The following is a 21,120-nucleotide window of genomic DNA, read 5'->3' as shown; positions in this document are numbered from 1 at the left end:
GCATTCCGTGCTGTACCGCTTGGTCCTGCAACAGTGACACGAAGGGTCGAGTTACTGTCAGAGGACGTTGGTCAACAGGTGTTGAAGACCTTGTCACTCTGTGAATATTTTTCACTGCAGTTTGATGAATCGCTGGATGTAATGGACACAGCTCAGCTTGTTGTATTTGTCAGAATGGCTTTCCAGGACTTTACAACAAAGGAGGACTTCCTCACTCTTCTCCATTTAAAGCAGAGAACGAGAGGTGAGGATATTTACAATGTGTTTAAAAGCTATGTCCGTGAAAATAACATCCCCATTCATAAACTGGTGGCAATCACTACTGAAGGGGCACCTGCAATGTGCGGTGTGCATGCTGGTTTTATAGCACTGTGCCGTAATGATCCAGATTTCCCCGACTTCATGAAGTATCACTGTGTGATTCATCAGCAAGCCTTGGCTGGGAAAGAGTTCAGTCGACGTTTTGGTGAGTTATACGTCATGGAGGATATTGCTGCATTTGTTTCAAACCCATTCCTGCCTATTGATACAGAGGAGGTTGCAGCCAAATTCCAGAAAGCATTTGCTTTGCCAGGTGGAGTGGACATGGAGATGGTTGATATGCAAAATGACATAGAGCTGAAAGCCAGGTCAAGGGACAGTGACTTTTGGGGACTTGTCAGCAGAGAGAAGTTTCCTCTCCTCAGCGCATGTGCACTAAAAGTGAGTGCCTACTTTGGATCAACTTACCTCTGTGAAATGGCATTTTCACAGATGAAAATCACCAAATCAAAGTACAGGAGCCGGCTTACTGACAGACACCTCACATACTGCCTCAGACTGGCTGTCTGTGCTTATGAGCCGAACTACAAGGCACTCACAGACAGTGTTCAGTCACAGCCATCACACTGACTTTAGTCACATGACTTCTGATGGCATTGTGATGGGACACAGAGCTGCACTGCACTTACATTAGTTGCACTGACTGAGAATTTTGTCAGTGTTGTGTTGTAACTTCAGTTGATAAATACAACAGTTAATATTGGTAGTTCATCCAGCCTGCTCATTGCAAATGTGTTTTTTCTTGTTCATATTGCGGTTAACAAATAATTTCCTTTTTATGTTGCACTGAAATTAAGTAATTTAGTGTGTTCTTGGTCACATCAATTTGAAAGCTGGACCAAAGTATTTGAATTCATTCAATTACAATTAGGCCAAATATAAAGCCTCAAGTTGTAAGTACAGTCTGGACAGTCTTTCTGTCAACGCCTCAATAGCTAGATCTTGCCTGTCACCAAGGCAGAGGTCAGGGATCTTGGGCTTAAAAAGGTTGGTGACCACTGCTCTAAATGATAAGGTGAATGGACGAGTCTCAACTTAAAAAGAATACACAATCTGTCTTTTAAACATCATATCGAGTGTTGGGGGTCATGTTAGGTTTCTACTATAGGAACTATATTTCTTTTGCTGCAAGGAAATAAATAATTCAAGCTACACGATCAGTCAACTTAAACATCTTAAAATGTTAGATTCATGAATCATGCTGCATTATGATTAGCCTATTATTCAGTTTGTAAGAGAAAGTTGGTTTATCTGCCTTATACAACTGCAGATATGAACATTGGTACATTTTTCTGTATGAGGCCATACATTATCGTTGTTCTCTACTGATTCCTAAAAATCTGTAGCTGCAACTGGACAAATTAGGAACCCTCATCCTGACACTGAACAACACTGCTATAATATATATTTATATTAATATATCAACAATATCTTTGATTTGAAATATTAATGTTGTTTTTAAAGTATGTTATTTGTGCTTTATGTGTGAAACTTTTATACTGCCGTCATAGCCAGGAGTCCCTCTGAAAAGAACAACTCAAAATAAATAAAATAAACAAATAGAAGCTGGTAAAAGACTGATTCATTTATAACTTTAAAGGTCAGATGGAAACAATGTTTACCTTTCCAACATACTGTGGTTCAGATCCCATGTACTCCTCCAGGACAAAGAACTGGTTCCACACCCATCCTCTTTTAGTACGCTGGATCCTCGACTTCCCATGTCTGAGCCTTAGCCTCGTCCTGCTCACTAATGATTTAACTTCCCCCAAAGATGCTGTCACATTCTTGGCTCCAGTCCCTCCCCTGGCTGACATCACCCCACCCTTAGTTCTGCTCTGGAGGAGAGCCTGCAGGGGGTTTTGGGAGCTGTAGTCCAACAGGAAACAGACGCCCACCAGAAACAGAGTGGCATATTCCCTTGTGATCATCAGGGAGTATTGCTGTTGAAAAAGTTAGTGGAAAGTTGAAAAGCAGGTTATTTCCAGGTTGGAAATGGACATGCATCCAAAAGTGTATTTTCCCTGGAGGTAAGCATTGGACAAAGTGCTTAAATTCCAAGATGATGAGAGGAATCTGTCAATGCACTAACCTTGCTGAAGTGTGAGAGTTACTGGAAATCATTATGTTGGATAAAGGAGACAGAGAACACTTTGGTTTGATGTTTCCTCCGAGAGTTTGTGTTTAGAGTGGAACGTTTAGGTCTGTTTTGGTGATATCCAGAAGATGAATTGGAGAGATTCCGAGTTGACGGCAGAGGAACCAGGATGACCAGCTTGTCTTCTCTTCACTTCATTCAGACATCTGGAGGAAAAGGTGAACACAACAATATAAAGAGTTGTTCTTGACTTTGGAAACAGTAGAAATTGTATCTCTAGCAGATGGTGTTTTTATATGTTGCCATATGGTACCATCTGTTATCACGTGATCAAAGTTTCATACTTAGCTGTGCTATCTCTATGACAAAGAAGCAATTTATCACATATTATATACAATAACACTCATCAATGTGTGAGGCGATAATGAATATTTATAAATGTACGTGTGTTTAACAGCAGAATAGCTCTGCATTAAAGAAAGAAAACCTGCTTGTTTCCTATAATATGTTGTAGAGTGGGCAGTATGGCACTAAATGATTATCTCCCTGTGGCCTCTTATCTTTGCACAAAGTGAATGACATGTTGGACCTTACAGTATGCCTACAAGGGGTAGTGGAGAAGGCTACAACTACTCTGTTAAATCTTGAACTGAGGCAGCTGGAGGCAAATAAAAACCATGCATGTTTGCTTTTTATCAACTTTTCATCTGCTCTTAACTGTATTTAGCCATATGCTCTGACAATCAGGTTCTTATCAGATTTTAATATGGATTTTAGTACAGTATGTTTGCTCGCTGACTTTTTAACAGACAGGTCCAGGTTAGTTTCAACCCCATCAAGTAAACCTCTCATCTTCTGCTAAACGCTTTGTGCTTTTACCACTTTTGTTTTATATCCAAATGAATGCTAGAGCAATCATGTATCAAGATTTGTCCTATAAGCTGCCAATGACTCTGTGATGGTGTCTAATGCAGGGTGTCATTGATGAATTTGTTAACTGGTTTGACCAATCTCTCCTTTATATAAATGTGTCTTAGGCTAAAGAAATGTTCATTGATTAGTGGTGAACCAGTGGCAGCAATAGAAGTTGTTCTTTTTAAGTACGTTGCAAAGTTTTTATTTGGTAATTTACTGAGTCTGTCCTTTGCTTGTCTTTGCTCTGCTGGATTTGTAATCTTTAGGCCTTTACATGCCAGTACTTCGCACCGTGATATCTTTTTTTAAACTGTTGTTTTTGTCAGGAAAGAGCTCAAGAGGCAGGTGCGTAGAAATATAACTCTGACTCTCTCTGAATATTTTCAGACAGACCGTAAGTATTACATGACGAAAAAGCCACTTAATCTTCGAGGTGGATTTTTTGGAGCTTTTACACCCCAAATAAAGGCATCAACCAATCACGAACTATATTCATAAAGATTATGACATAACAACACAGAGGCTCCGTGGTCCAAACCAAGATGGCAAACGTTATTACTCTTTTCAACCTTGACAAAGTCAGCCCAGACAAAATCCACTCCTTCCGCTACCTTTCACAATAAATGCCCTAGACCAGAGGTCTTCAACAGGGATTGAAGGAACTGCAGGGGGGTCGTGACCGTTTTGGATGATTTGACAGTTTTTCATATATTTTTTTCCACAAATTTAAATGTCTTTAAATACACATTAACATGAATCCAACATATTGTTGCGAATGGATAAATGGAGGCAGAAGATGTTATCTTTCAGTCAGAAATGCACACATTCAGCGACACACAGGAGCTCTCTCAAGCTGGGCACAGGTTCACTCACAGTGCAAGAGACTAGCCTGGACCTGTCCCTCCAAGCCTCCTGCATACAAAGAGGACACGCCCCTATCGCTGCTGTGCCAATCACGAGGCCGCATGATACACGCTGGCTCTGCCAGGTTCCCCGTGATTGACCTAGAGCCTATTCAGTCCCCAGCTGATTAAGATCCCAGACACAAGAACGCACGCTGCAATATTATTTGAAAAGAAGATACCTTTGTACGAAAAAAATAATGAAAAAAAACAACAACATTTACTTCACCCACGAATCCTTGTGCAATCATTTTTGGAAGATATTCCTGGCTAAAACACTGCAGCTCCTTTCCACAACAGCCAACTACTGAGGCCAGTATATTATTAGGCCAAGTGTATGAGGACATTGTTATGACCGAAAATGGATCGTTTTGTAATTCGACCAAAAAACATGAATCTGTCCATTATTTTAATGGTTAAGTATTGTATGAAAGATAACAGGTATGTTTATGCATGTAGTGGCACTAAGAGGCTCATTTTTCGTTTCCACATTTATGTTTAAAATAAAAATGTCAATTTGAATAGCTTGTATGAAGGATTATCATGCAATTAACAGACAATGTTGATGTTGGCATTGGTATCAGTTGACAAGGTATGTTTATAAATGTCAGTGGCACGGCCACCCTACTCACTGTACCTTGCACATGTTTAAACTAAAAACATGAACCTGTGTATTATTTGAATAGCTTAGTATTGAATGCGCAATAACAGGTATGTTTATACATGGCACTAAGCCCAGTTTAATATAAAACACAATTTTATACAATATATATATAGTCGGGGGTCCCTGCCCCATCTCTACATCAGTTTGGGGGTCCTTGGCATGAAAAACGTTGAAGCCCCCGGATCTAGACATTTAATATTTGCAGGTGAGTATTTTGCATTTTTGTGTCATTTATTCATCACGTCCATGTGTGTAAAGGCTTTTAGTCTTAAAAGTAGGAACGAACAGAAAAAAAAAGTCAATCAGTGCTACAAGCTTACTGGAACTACCCATAATGTCCTTCAGACAATTGTTTGGACCCTCAATATCCTTTAGCGCTTATTCATACAGGTTGTCCTTCCATCTGCTATCGTTTGTTTAAAAGGCAACCACCAGGCTTCGTAACCAATACCTATTCATCAAACTTAATCAATATTAATCCTTGACTCAATCCTGTGATGTTGGAGTGTGATGCCAAAAGTAGGATCACAATTTTCCCATTTGTGCCAAAAGCTTGATTTTGTACCGTAAACATATGTAGGTGATCACTTTACCCTCATAATAGTTATAAGTAGGAAAAATGCACCTGCTTTATGAAAAACTGCAGGAGAAAACTTGACGAAACACCTACTCTTTCACATTATTGTAATTTATACACGTCTGAGAGGGGATGTGAAGTGCTTACTTAGTGTAAAGGACATGAGGCCAAGCACCGAATCAGATGAGAGGCTCTAATTAGAAAAGGCTTTAGCATCGAGGTTGAGCCCTGGTGAATTAGTCTGACAGATGATGCATGGTACTTGCATATGCAGATGTTGATGAAGGGGTGTTTGCTCATGCAGAGCATTTTTTGCAAGTGTATCAGAAGGGAGCTTTTATCACTCGCTGGGCCTCGGTGTCATCCCTTTAATTACAAGGCCATCACTAGCCAATCACGGTGGGCGGGCATCATATAAATGCGACGGGGATTCCCTTAGCTCCCCCTGACGTCAAACGCGTGTCCCGCTTCCGGTCTGCCGGACTTGCTCTGACTATTGGTTAATGTCCACGTAAACTTTAAACCACATCCCACCTTCCTCTCGCCACACAAGCCTCAATATTTGTACAATCTTATACCAGAGCTTGACCAGTCATGGCCTATATTTGTTTTGGCATATATGTTTTGCGCCTCCTCTCTTCCCTCCTTCCTTTCTTACTCCCAGAGGTAGTGTAAAGACTGAGTTTTATTTTCTTTAAGCAGACTTTACTGCTCTTTCAACTACATGAGTTGCTCTGAGCATTTAATGGATGGGTTTATGTTGGAGCTAGATGAAAGCCTGGTGTGTCTCATAGAGATGCTTACAATATTAAGCATCCAGAACCAAATACACCCAAGGATAGACCAGACCCCCCAGATGACCTTATCCTAATAAAATCCTGCTGTGTCTCGACTGAAACCAACTGATGGACCTGTCTGTCTGGCCGTAGTTTCTCACCATTTGTAAGACAGACAAATAGGACGGACAAATAGTCTGTGGTTTGTCCATTATTGTTCAAGAATTGACTTTGTCATTTTGTATTAAAATAACACAAGTACATATTTGCATGAAAAACATGCTCTAGCTGCTGTCTTGTCCACATGTTCACGGTATACGGTCACATGGAGTATAAACAATAAGTACAATATACAAATAACTTTATTAATGGTCATCACGATCTAGATTCCAAGATGTTACATTGTAACTGAAATATGTTGACAGTTTCCAAATCTCCATTGCCAACTTCCTCACTATTTAGATTTTTGTTTTTAAACATGATCTGGGCAGCATTACATTTCGTACTAGACTGTTGTCCTGGAAAATACATATATGTTAACATGAACTTGAGGAGACAGGGTTTGTTTCTCATCGCACATACTTCCTGTCACCATTAATTGTAGCCTCTATTGAGCAGATGCTTCCTGCTTTCTTACAGACGCTGATGCTTGGTCAGTGCTCCTCTGTGTCCTCCTCTGTGTCCCGGGCCGCTTTAGTGTCTGAATGAGATGCACCAGGCTTTCAACAAACAATGTAAACCCATCGGCTTCAGGGCAACTGAAAAAGTCGAAATAACGACCTCGTAGACCGGGTTGGACTTGAGGATGGTTCGGTCACGACTTTCCTCCAGGAGACCGGTGTTTGTGTGAGACCAAGTCAATGTTGTTACTTAGTGTATGTACTATATTAACCCCAACCCCATCTTTTCCTAACCAACCAAGTAAGAGACACTGTATGCATGTAACAATTGGAAACTGTAGGTTTCCTGTGAGCACAGAAGTTTGTTGAAAATACATTATACATGAGTGGAAACTGACAGGTCGTCTCTCCCACGTCTAAAACTGACACTAGAAGGGAACATAGAGCGTCTTACTTTGAAACCTAGAGCAGTGGATGGTGGATACTTCTACATCAATGGGGCTTTCATTTATGAAATACACAGAAGGGTGCCATGATATTTTTGATCACTTTCATACATATTTTAATCGTATAATACCAGCGTGGCTTTGTTCTGTGTCTGTGGGATTAGCTGAAGCTAAAATGACCTTCACAAACTTCTTCAGAGAAATCCAGATAAACGATTTAGTTGCATGGACTGATGGTGATGCCACTTTATCATGGACTCAAAACAGTGGACAAGAGACCACATGGCATTTATAATGTCAATAAATAAAGCATCTGGACATTATGAAAGGACAACTATGTAGAGAGTTGAGACAGAAAGCCATAGTCATCCTCTGTGGACCTCTGTTGGTGTAAAGCCTAAGAACAAATCATTTCCCTTGGAAAGGGGAGGGGCAAGTGATTGACAGTACCCAGCAACCTCACCTTCACGAAGCTATTGGCTGGAATTCCCACCAAGGTGTTTAGACATGCATCAAAAGTTGTTTAAGTTACATTGTTCACTTATTCTGTTTTGTTTGATTTAAGATGCGAGTAAATGGTGATCTGTGATCTACAAGATGGTCTTAATGTAAGACCATGTCCTATCTAAGATCTCTGTCTCCACCCACATTCATGCACTTTAGTGGCTTGGGTGAGAGGTCACTGATCTTAGCCTATTCAGTGGTGACAGTAATATTAGGGAAGGTAAGACACTCTTGATTCTTTCTTTTTCAGGGACCTAACAAGAGCACATAGTGGGACTAACTCTCATTCTGGATGATTGTGCCGTTAAAGGAGACGAGTTGAGATATTCGGCAGACTGTCGGCACTGATCACTGGCTTTCAACCGAGTGTACCCTCCAGTCAGTGCACTATATTGGCACGTTTTACTTTTTCTGGGAGCACAGACAGTATTTTAGGGCAGATGGAATTTCCTTCAACAAGTCAGGAATAAAGTGGTTCACCTCTGAACTACTTTACTTCACCCAACTGAATCAAAACAACAACAAGACATAACACAACAGGGCGGATACAGTGACGGAGGACCACTTCAGAGAGAGAGGGAGGGAGAGAGAAAGAGAGAGAGAGGGGGGGGGGAGTCTGACATACCAACTACCACCTGTGAGGATTCTCTCTTCACATCCCATCCAGTCCTCCCTCCTCTCTAGTCACTCACTTCCTCCTAATGTTCACTGAGCAGATAAAAGAGCTGGTCACTGCTGCGACCATCCCTTCCAACTCCCACTCAGTCTCCCCTAACTCCCCCCCCCTCCCCCACCTCTGACATTGGCTTTACATCCCCGCCCAGCATTGAGACATGTTTGCTCCAGGTGTCATTGAGTCAGCCCCTCCAGACCATTTTATTATTGACGCTTCTCCACCTGAAACAGCTGCCGGTGTTGCTGCTATATTTAAAATGGTGTGTGGTAATTTGTCTTTGTATATCTTTGCACTGTTTTGAATTGCACATCAAAAATCGACTGTGAAACCTGAGAGGTAAAACAAAAGGTCTCTGGCAGGCAGGAAGCACCGTGGAGAAAAAAACGTCTTCAGATTCACTACGACTTTTATATAGAGAGACTTCAGACTTCAGAAAATAACAAGGATATCAGCAAAATACAACAATTTCTCACTCACAACTGGTCAAATACTGACGATTTGTCTGTGGCCTTAAGCTTCAAGCTATAACACTTTAGATAGCCCTCTCGTGTCCGTTTTAGACGTGTCAGGGACGTCAATATACACTTGTTACATGCATTGCGTCTTTTCAAAATAGACTTCTGTCTTCACAGGTACTCGGGTTTAGGAGACAAAACTTCCTAGTTAGGTTTAGGAAAAGAGTGTGGTGGATGTTGACTTGACTACGACTCACGTCACAAAATAAGTGTACTTTGACTTTTAGTTTCACACAGGACATGAACAGAGGTCTCCTGGGTGAAAGTCCCCTCCCACCGACTCTGAGCTGACTCACTCACTGTTTAAACTACGTCAGTTTCTCTGAGCGTCCAGTAATGAATGTTTACATTGGAGTTATTGAAAGCCTGGTGCGTCTCATAACTGCCTCGGTTTGTTGGTACCAGACACAGATGGACACTAACCAAGCCTTGGTATTTAACAAGTTGGGAGTGATCATATCTTTATCGTTATCTGATGGCATCTTGAAGGCAGAGGATACACATTCAAACCAGCAGTGTTGAGTCAAAACTATCCATAAGAACCTTTCAATTGTAAAAGATATAAACCAACTCAAATCAAAAAAACGCTCTATATTTCATCACATTGCTCAGCCTCAGAGCACAGAGGAGAGGACCGGACTGTCTGGATACTAACTGATGAAATTATCATCATCAATAGAAATCCAAGATATCATCAAATAGCATTAACGAATTGCTGAATGATATAATTAGGGGGGGAAAGTGAGCAGGGACCACCTCACCCTCAAGCGCCTCCGTTTCTGCGTCAGGAAAAAAACATTTTCTTGGTCTTCCTCTCGGTAGTTGCCGCGATTCACCATAAAGGGCCATTGATCAACAAGTGCATGTATGTATCAACATTCATGAGGTCCTTTCATTGTCCATTTATGGTCAACTGTAGCTGTGTAGAGGGCACTGGTCCACATACGGACAATACCAAGTTGATTTGGGATTTATACATGCACGTTTGAAGGGGTGGCCTGTTCCATCCTACAATCTAATTTGCCACCCCAACATTTTCTGCCACTTCATTGGCTTTCACCACGCTGCGGGCAGGTGTTTGGCCATTTAGTGTCTGTGAGATGCACCGGGCTTTCAAAAACTCCAATGTCGAGGTTTTAAATTTCAATCTGTAATTGCCCTCAGACATGTGTGAATCCTCTTCCCTGGTGGGATAAAAACTGTGAAAATCAATAAAACATATTTACAAAAAACAACAACTCCAATGTCAACTCATCAGCAGCAATAGATGAATACAGAAAACCAGTTAGAGCTGCCATTAAGATTAATGCCATGTTTGACAGAAAGCCACATTCCTCTTTAGGTCATGAAGGACATTTTTGTGCTCTGCTGCCCCTTACACCATCACACAACCAGGCTGCCATGGATCAGTGCTCTCCACACTATAATGGCCTGTAAAAATGCCTCTTGGGAAAGACTTCTCTGTGTGTGTTCTCCAGAGAGCCTTTAGCCCAGTCAGGCACATAACCTAACCGAGTATTAAAATCATTTTGAAAGGAAAATGCAAGTGGAGCAGAACTTCAGAGAGCATAACCCACTTGCAGAGCTCCATCTCTATGCCCTAGAATTTTCAAGTATGGTGTTCTACTGGCTACACCACCAAAGATGTTGTATCACTCCAAATATCAAGTGCCTCTTGTATTGATGTCTTTATATGGTACATCGTAGCATCTTAATATGTAAAACTCTAAAGACATCCATAGTGTGTTGATGAGTTTAACTTTGCTGTGATTTGCTTGTATTGACTGAGGCCTCCTTGTCATTGGCTGGCTCCGCTAGCCTCACCCCCTGTGGACATGCGGGCCCCAATCTGACACTGTTATATGTGCCTGTAGCCTCTTACATGGCCCATGTTGAGGTGATACATTCCATGACGTGGTCATCCCTAAGGGCTGATGAATCTGCTACAGTGTTGCCAAACAATCATACAAATACTTCAATATGTCAAGCTTTGTATATTCTACACACTCGTCCAGACTGATTGGATCAGAACTGAGTCTGCAAATGTACAGTTGACTTCAGTACACACCATCTAAGTAGTAACAGGTTTATGTTAGGGTGTCAGTTCCAAGCTGGACCCAAAGCAAAACATGGGGTAGGCAGGTGGAATTTAACAAAAGGAAAGTTTTTAATACCACAAAGCAAAACCAACATGTAACATTACAACATCACAATGTATTCAACAGAGATGTTCATTACACCAGATAGTATTAACACCATGTCTGACATTTCATGCTTTTCCATTTTACTGTCCACTCTATAACCACTAAGAGTGATCATCCAATCACAGTCATACCATACCATACTGAGGTACAAGGTTCTGTCCCTTTCTGCCCACTTCTCAGATTTGCTCTGAGAAGTTTCCTAAATCAACGAATGGAAATTAAAGAAGAACTGGAGTTCTTTGACTTTTTTACCTTACTGTCTTATATAAATTGTAAATCTGTGTTATTAAAAAGCAATATGTTTTCTTATCATATAACTTAGTCGCAGTCCAGCTGTCACTGAGTGTGACTCATCAGTCAATCCGTTTTCTACAGTGCTCATGCTGTTCATGTTTAGAGTCTATTCAGCCGTCCATACTCCCGAGTGAATTGTGGGAGGATCGATTAATAAGATCAGTGCAGTCTTCACAGGCTGCAAAATCACCAAATCAAGTTTATTCATAAAGCACATTCAGAAACAACCAGAATTGACAGTTGATTCAGAATGCTGCAGCACGTGTACTAACAAACTAAGAAAAGAGATCATATTACTCCTGTATTAGCTTCTCTGCACTGGCTCCCTGTAAAATCAAGAATATAATTTAAAATCTGGCTCAGGTTTATAGTTAGGGCTGGTTTCGGTTTATAGTTGGGGCTAGTTTAGGTTTATAGTTGGGGCTGGTTTAGGTTTATAGTTGGGGCTGGTTTAGGTTTATAGTTAGGGCTGGCTCAGGTTTATAGTTAGGGCTGGCTCAGGTTTATAGTTAGGGCTGGCCCAGGTTTGCCTTGGACCAGCCCCTAGATATGCTGCTATAGGCCTAGACTCAGATGGAAAGTATAAAACAGGGAAGAGTAAAAAGTAAAACATAAAAGTTTAAGATCACTCAAAGTGACGCTGACTTTTATGTGGATGTCCAATCAGCGCTGATGGTAAAAGTAGTCCACTAAAGAAATTAATTCCCAGAATACAACTGTTCAACTTCTGAAGTTTCTTTTTTACACTGAAACAAGAAAGGCTTATTTGCCTCGATCACGCATCATAAAACACACTTCATTCAAACTGGACAGAAACTAAATGACACTCACCAAAACTAACAAGACTGATATTTGTTAGTCTTTCCACTTTTCCAACAATCAACAACTAAATAAATCCTTAATTCACCTTGTCATCTGTGAAAATCTGTCTGCCGTCCTGCTGCCAACTGATCAGCGGCTGGTTGGTGGCTCTCACTCTTTCTTCAGAGGCAGCCCATTGAAGTAGAAAAATACAATGACTAACACCCCAAATCTACCTGCTGGTCTTGGTTGTCTTTTCCAGTTTAGCTTCACACCTCTGTCCCAATGACAAAGAAAACGTTCATGCACAGTAACACACTCATGGCTCGCTCTCTCTGGGTTGTTCTCAGCAACCGCATACAACCAAAACTGCTCACAGTAACATTCATTACAGTAGAATGATTCAGTTTCTGTCAGCATCAGCGGGCAAGTCAGTGTTTGCTCTCAGCAACTCAGACTCTGCCGGCCATATCCTCCTCTATGCAGCTGCAGTGGCCTCCTCCAGCTGTAAATGCTTAATACCTGAGTCAGCAAAAACACTGTCAAATGTAACGTTACACTGTGAAGAATCCTCATCCACAACATCCTCTGCACGGATGGTCATTTTTGCTGTTGGAAACAACAAAGCAACGAGAACAAGGACGTTTTGAGCAGCATTGCTCCCCACAGCTTCAAAGCTGAAGAAGCTCTCTGTAGTTCTTCCTCATCCCAAGTACGTCACTGGATGAAGGAAGAAGAACAGATGCTGCAGCTGCCCCCAACTGCGCTTTAGAGAATATTGCAGACATACAATAGAGTTGTGATGTCCCATTAAACAGTTGTGACGATTGCACAGTTTAGAGAATGCTTCAAAAAATGAGCCGAAGTCTGAGACGACCATGTAAATATTGCTCTATATATATATGACACAAAGGTGAACCCTCTGAACAGTCATTCAGAGGCTGATGGAGATCTACTGCAGGGCAGCCTGGTGGATCGTTTCAAATGGACAGGTGTCTCCTGTAATACTCCATGCACCACTTCACACTAATGCTAATTAGTGACCCTGTCAATCACAGACCAGTATTGCATATTTGGAAACGTTTCCTTCACCGAGTGTTTGAGCCATGAAATGTTGATGGACATATCACAGGAACGGCAGGGTGGCCATGAACAGTCGATCCTGACATTTTTGTGTTGGTGTACTTACACTGAAATGTCATTTTGTTAAACTTACAGTATATTATTCAGTTTGGGAAAGGAGTATATTATTTCATGTTTAGGATAAGAGATTATTTTAGTTAGTCTAACGCTAACCTCCATCAACCAAAGACATATTCATTCCGTTGATGACAGCGTCGGAAATACACGAGGGCAAAGGGCAAAACTGCCCCTAAGAAATATAATTTTGCCCCCGATATCACTGGGAGAGGGGCAAAAAATGACCCCATAATTTCCTCTAATAATAATGATAATTTAATGAACTTGTCAAAAACATCGTAGCCTATATGACCCGGCCCAGTTGCCATAGAAGGTTTTTCGCCTTGACTGATGTGCGTGAAGAACCGAACGTTCTAAAAAATGGAGCGCTTCTTAGTCAGACCTGTGACTGCAAGTGTGAGGAAAAATGAGGATCAGCAGACACAGTCTCCGTCAACATCTCAGGTTCCAAAGATAAAAGGCACACACCCAGCGACCATCGAAAAATGGAAATTAGATTGGCTTGGGGTGGAGGAAGATGACGACGAGAAAAATACCCGAATTTTTTGCAAGGCATGTCGAACTTGTGGGGACAACGAGTTGCCAAAGTCGTCAATCTAGCACAGGCGAATTCTTCTGCTGACTTCATCAAGGGGAGCGAAAACTTAAAGAAATACGTGGCCTTTCGTCACCAGGCGACCAAGCAACACGCCATCGCCTACGGTGAGTGATAACTAGTAATAATTATTTTGAAATGATTTAGTTCACTTTAGCTAGTTTAACGTTAATTTGCTAACGTTAGCTAGCTCTGATAGTGCGTTAGCTACAAAGGCTCGCTTGCAAGCTAGCTAACTTAGCTAACGTTAGACAGAGTGCAGTCAGTGAGTGATTTTTCCCCCATCCTCACAAGTTACTGCCATCTTGTGGTTGACAACCAATCCTCTATTTGGGTAAAATACAATTAGTTGAGACTGCAGTTGACTGGGGGTTTTCAAGGTTTAAATGTTTAGATTAAGTCCCTTATCACATGTAACATACTATTTTTGTTTTTGTTTTTACAGAAGCATGGAGTAATCAGCTCAATAACAGAGAGACAATTGTGGAAGCTGTGAATCTGATGCAGAAGACGGCGTTCTGCAAAATGGTCAAGCTGTTTGACATTGATTACCATATTGCTAAACACGAGAAGCCATTTGCTTATTATCCATCTCTAGTCAATCTGGAGAAGCGGCATGGAGTTGATTTGGAAGATGCCTACATTAACCCCAAACAAGCAAGGGTTTTTACCCAGTACCTCGCGGAACAAATACAGCTTGAGGTTAGCAAGCAAGTATTGGCTTCCAGATATATCAGTGTCCTTGTTGATGGGAGCACAGACAGGTCAACAGCGGAGAAGGAGGTCCTTTATGTGAAATTCCTGCATAAAGGTGTCCCTCGCATGGCATTTCTAGGGTAATTATCTATGATCAATGATCTCTTATCAATTATCTATTGCTCAAGTTTATTGTTTATCAATTAATCTAAAGGTTACTTACACACATACAGTACAAGGATTTCTCTGAAGTGGCTCACTTGTGTTTTGTTTAGTTTTTTTTTACAGTGTGTTTTTATCATCCTAATAGAATTGAGGACACAGAGCGTCACAGCTGACAGCATCCTGCATTGCATCCGGTCACTGCTAATCTCCAAGGGCATCCCTAACTGGACCGATCATCTTGTTGGATTCGGAGCAGATGGAGCCAGCGTTAACTTTGGATGCAGGCAGGGCATCTACACAAAGCTAAAGAATGACATGCCATGGCTAATGGGCATTCATTGTTTAGCTCATCGTTTAGAGCTAGCCTGCAAGAATGCTTTCCAGGGAACTTATTTCAATCGAGAGGTTTGTGTGATATTTTAACTTTTGATATAAAAAACATAGTATTTGGGTCATTGACAAATAAGGCTTCTAAAAAGGTAATCTTAAAAATTTTCTTCAAAATGGATGTAATGCATATTTTTTGTGTCTGGAACAATGTGGTGAAACAAGTCTAAGATGTGAACCAACTTTTCATAGTGTTTTAAATAGTTTTTAAAAGTATTTTATAACTTCACAGGCTAAAAAATGTCAGGTGGCGCAACCACATATTTATAAAAAAATATATATTTTCCTAATATTTATTCTAACTGAAATTTCTGACAAGTATCCCTTAGAGTGTCTACTGTGTCTAACACATCGTATTTTGTGGTTGTGTTTTATATATATACAATAATTTATCATAATTGCGTTCTCCTGTTAAGATATTTAACATTTGATTTTACATTTAAACATAATAATACAAATATACAAATGAATACATTCAATCAGCATCGGAAATACACGAGGGCAAAGGGCAAAACTGGCCCTAAGAAATATAATTTTGCCCCTGATAGGAGAGGGGCAAAAAATGCCCCCGAACGTTCTACACAAATAAACAAATGGAGCGCTTCTTAATCAGACCTGTGACTGCGAGACTGCGGTCAGCTCAGCAGACACTTAAATTTTAGTGCACCTATATGCTGAAATTCACGGTAAACTCATTCAAACGGCACAGATCGGGAGCGAGCGAAGGACTTTGAAAGTTAACGGAAAGATTAACGTGAGACAACATCCGGTTTCTTCAGACGAACATCCGGTTTTCAGAATAAGATGCCAACAAAGTATGAATTATATTCACATTAAGTATAAAACATGCTGCATCTCGTGAGTTAAAGGGAAAATACACCTAAATTGTGCGTAAAGTGCCTTTATTCTTTGATTTGAGGGTTGCTGGAAATGAATAATACCTGACTGACAGTCAATTAAGATATTTTACTCAGCAAAAACTCTGAACTGAATTTGTACCTTCAAATGGCACATTTTTTTAATTTTTAAGGTGCTATAAAAATGTTTTTCTCAAAAATTCCACACAATGACTAATGCATATGTTCAGGACAAAAATGGGTAATATCACAATATTTGAGGTGCTACAAAAATATCTTTCTCAATAATTCCATACAATGACTGATGTATATGTAATCAAGGCATCGTTGACTTAATAATTGTTAATAGTTGTTTAAAAAATGTAATAATAACAATAAATAACCACAAAGAAATAAGAATAAAATTGAATATGATTGTCTGATTTATGTTTGTTTATTGTTAAAAAAATCTAAGAAAACACTTTGAATCTGTAGACTACTGCCTAATAGTCTTATTATTGCCATTTGATGACAATTGCTCATATACTGTAAGCCTAAATAAGTATATTTATTATTTTGAACAAAGGTTAAATGTTATTTCACAAGTTTCAAAAAGTGCCCCCAATTTTTTGAAAATGGGGGCATTTCCTGCCCTGGATTTCAGTCAGTGGGGGCAAAAATTGCCCCCAAAAAAATATGTAAATTTCCTACCCTGGTTGATGATCATTTTTATTGATGATCAACGAAGTAGGTTGATTTTAAGGTCCGTTTTCTAGGATTTCTGGCGATCTATTAGCAGAAAAGGAATATAATATTCATAACTATGTGTTCATGAATGTGTAATCACCTGAACCAAAAATCATTGTGTTTTTATTGGTGTAGAATGATATCTACCATTACCTATCATATGTACACAGGGAGCAGGTGCTCTTCATGGACTCCGCCATGATGCACCATGTTTCTACAGCAGCCCAGAATGGACAAACTGAACACTGGCTCTAGAGAGACTTTGGTGTTTTTGCGTTACCTGAAGACAACCGTAGTTCTCTCTGACACACTTGTGAAACTGTGGCAACGTGACATGCAGAACGCAAAACCGTGGCACCACCAGCTCTCTCAGCAATATTTACAAGTCCTTAAACTGATGATATAAAATGTTGATGTATTTGTTTTATAATTGATTTTTCCAGAACATTTACTTGCTAAAAGGGGCATTCTTGCAGGTCTATTAAGCAGCCGGCAAGAGTTTAATTAGCCAAGTGCAAAGTGGTCCATGATAACGTATCCTCCCACACAAACACTAATTAACCCTTCACACATCCATGAACTGCACACACAACTTAAATGTATTATATACAATTCAAATTGCATGTAAATAATTAGAAGGTGAAGGGCGAGGATAGTTTGAATACATGTGTGAAAACCACGTGTGTTTGTCACAAAAGCTTGTTTGACAAATGCTGGTGTGTGTCATTCTAAGAGCCTTTACTGTAATGGGGCTAACCATGTAAAGTGTGTCCTAACAAAAAGCTATGGGTCATTCAAATGGAAAGATTTTATTGTGTTTGAACCAAGCCCCCAGGAAGAGCACCAGGCTCTGGAGCAAATTATAGTAATAAAAGTAGGCCGGACCGAGTGCTGGGAGGCGGGGCTAAAGGAAACACTGCTGTGTTTGCTCTATGGGCCCTGTGATGAGGAAGGTCCAGGTATTTTAAACTTGGAAGTCAAACTTTGTTTGCTTCATGCTCCACTGAGCACCTTTCATAGTAATGAATGGGGCACTGCACTTCAGAGGGTATAACTAATGAATACATGAATACATTGTAAAAACTATCTCATAATATATATTAAGAAGGAAAGAAGGCAACATATTACTTGAGTACCTGAAAGTAATCATACTGTCCATTTTACTGCTTCTTATTCTGATCTATTAGATATTATCATTTACTTTCAAAGTAGTACATTTTGTTAAGGATGTATGATATGACAATTCAAATACCTGTTGTGTGTGTGTGTGTGTGTGTGTGTAGCAGGGGGACCTGGGCCCAGCTTCACTGCATTGATATCTAAAGACCCAGACAGCATCACAGTGATTCAGACTCAGCAGCAATTTACAACTTCTTAGCTAGGACAGAGGATAGTACTGTGTGTGCGTGCATGCATGAGAGAGTACAAGTAAAGAGACATACTGTACATTCTTCCCACAGCTTGCAGACGGTTTGTGTTGCATATTTCATTCCCTTCTATATTTTGACCAACAAAATAGATCTCATCACATATAGAGTAGCTACCACTGTTGCTATGGTATGTCAGAATACCTCGAGCACATGAGTGAGTGCCATGTATAACAGTAGTATGGCCAAATACCTGCTTTAATGTGACTGGCTGGGTCAGTCTGGGTGGTGGAATGGTGAACTGGGAGGAGCTAGTTGTTTTAGAAGGTTGTACCTCAGATGTAAACTCGTATTTCAAAGTTTTCTTCTAATGGTATGCTCAATGTTCCTCAGCTTAGAAACACAAGCGTCTCGTGGATTATTTAACAATACTAGGTTTGTCTTATGCCCATCATATTTAATTATTCATTATTTTATGTTTCAGTTTGGTTTGGCTGAAAGCTTTTTTTGTAAAAGACAATGTCAGAGGTGTAAATGAATGCTGTAGTGAGTTGAAAAGACCTGCAACTTGTCGTATAGTACAGGCTACAGGAAACATGGCTACAAAGCCTGTTTAAGAGAAGGTAAAAGGTCATATCAGATCTTTATCAGAATGATATCTTAAATAAGCCATCACATATGGTCCAGTTCAAACAGAGAGAGAGAGAGAGAGAGAGAGAGAGAGAGAGAGAGAGAGAGAGAGAGAGAGAGAGAGAGAGAGAGAGAGAGAGAGAGAGAGAGAGATCTAGCTGCCATTGTCTTTTCCTTGCCATGGCATTCAGACAGTAACAAGCCACAAGGGACTGGAAGTAAATCAATAAAGTGTTGACATAAGCCAGCGTGTGCATGATGTTTTTTTCATATTCACTATTCTCATCAGTGACTGATGAAAGCTTCTACATTTCTACCTGTCAACAAAAAGCGTCACTTGAGTTGTCATTGGAACTCTGGGGATGTAACTGCTTTTGCTCTGCATGCTCCTGCTTTAAAAAGAGCCAATATTAATAAGATGCATACAGTCCCCATGCCTGATTATTAAACATGTAAACCAGGTACTATGTACGGGCAAGACCTGCTGATCTCTGCACGTGCAAGAATACACACACACATGCGTAACTACAGCATAAGTGTGTAATAACACATTTATCTATGATACCGTAAGAGTAGTCAACTACTGAAAAACAACTAAACTCATTTAAGCCACACCACATCATGAACTTCTCTTTTTACATTTTAATGTGTCTTGGCATTTTCCGAAAATTCTGAAATTAAAACCACTGAAATAGTTTCAATGAGGGTCAATCAACAAATGACAGTGGATGCTTATTAGGGCTTAATGAAAAAGATCAGAGTGGGCTGGAATTTGGCTAAAGCACCAGTTCACTGTCTTTGTAGTACCACAATAACTGTTTTATGTTTATCTGGACAGTGTGAGATGTGACGCAGGGAAAGACACACACACACAAAGAGGGAATTTTGTACAAAAAAAAGTAAATGCTGAAGCCTCATTTCAGGGTAAACAGGTGCAAATCCCAGAACCCAGAAGTCATCAATCTTCCACTGAGGTGGAACAAGACGAGCTGCCCCAGTTGCAGCCACACAGAAACTCTCCACGCTGCCAATGTATTGCTCTTATTCAATCCCAAGTATCACTAGCATTTCCTTCATGATGGATTCAGTCCGGCTTCAACTAATTTGTTTGTGTCCAGTAAGCCAGAGCACGAACCAATCAGCATCCACGTGAGTGTTTGGATTAGGTGTGTGTGTCGACACAGAGAGGTGACTGTTTGTTAGAGCTGGAGAGTATTTCTTCATTGAAAGAAGAGCAAAGAACGACACTGAAGGCTTTTCTCCATAGAAAAGATGTTTTTCTTCTTCTCCCGACTTGTTTGGTAGGAGTTTGATTGACAGATGGCTCATCCAATTAGAGTCTTCCCCTTTCCAAAAAGTTCCTAATGACTTCTCAGATAGTTCTGTGTAACAAACCATCTGGTGGGTCAGGTATATATATATATATATATATATATATTAGTACTTGAGGGTATTTTTACATTGTTGTACTTTTACTGTACTTATCCGAATACTACCACCACTCGGGACATGGAACCTGCTGACACCACATTACAAGGTTTTAAATAAACATGCTGTGTGTCAAAGCAGGAATTATGCTGTTTTTTTCACATTAATTGTCACTGGTGTGTATAATAATAGTGATTTGATGTGTGCTTGGAGGTGTTGACCATCTCTCTATGTTCCAGTTGTGTTGCCTAGTCAACCAGCTGAGGAACAAAATTAATTCCATTATAAATGACCACATCTGTCCCCTGTTGCTGAGAGCAAACACTGCTGAATTAGAAGCAACATCACTACTGTTCACATCTGCCTGGTCCACTGGAGCATACAGCCAACAGTGACTAGGATCTTCAAATTAAAAGTGTGTAATATAGAGGCTACAATAAAGAGTTCATGTACGTTATGGGACCAGTATCATCTTTTCTCCCACTATTTATTTCTTTGCCTCATTGTCCCCCAGCATTCGAGTTATATGGTCACCTCCTTATATAACTGAGCACACTTTTTTGCACACATCTTATACCATATGTATGTGATGATGATCTTGGTAATTGTGAATGTCTTTCCCAGACCAGTTTAGAACCACAGATTAGATGTTTCTGGTCATTACACCATGGATTTCTCAGTTTGTGTCTTTCTTTTTTTCAACATGACAATACCTCCGTGCACAAAGCTAGATCCATGAAAATGAGTTGTGGAATA

General features: G+C 40.2%; 1 protein-coding gene across 1 annotated transcript in view; it reads right to left on the bottom strand.

Moving 5' to 3' along the window:
• The window catches only part of LOC142935516 (cadherin-12-like), a 59,284-nt gene extending 57,032 nt beyond the window's left edge, over positions 1–2,252 (bottom strand). Inside the window, exon 1 of the mRNA XM_076079925.1 lies at positions 1,944–2,252. Coding sequence (XP_075936040.1) covers positions 1,944–2,252 — 309 coding nt within the window. The remainder of the gene's footprint in view (positions 1–1,943) is intronic.
• Positions 2,253–21,120: the final 18,868 nt, after the last annotated feature.

Source organism: Anarhichas minor, unplaced genomic scaffold (genome assembly GCF_050575085.1).
Source record: "Anarhichas minor isolate MPS153535 unplaced genomic scaffold, ASM5057508v1 ptg000006l, whole genome shotgun sequence".
Classification (NCBI taxonomy): domain Eukaryota; kingdom Metazoa; phylum Chordata; class Actinopteri; order Perciformes; family Anarhichadidae; genus Anarhichas; species Anarhichas minor.
The sequence above is the reverse complement of the archived record's forward strand: the minus strand, read 5'-3'. Positions and strand labels throughout refer to the sequence as shown.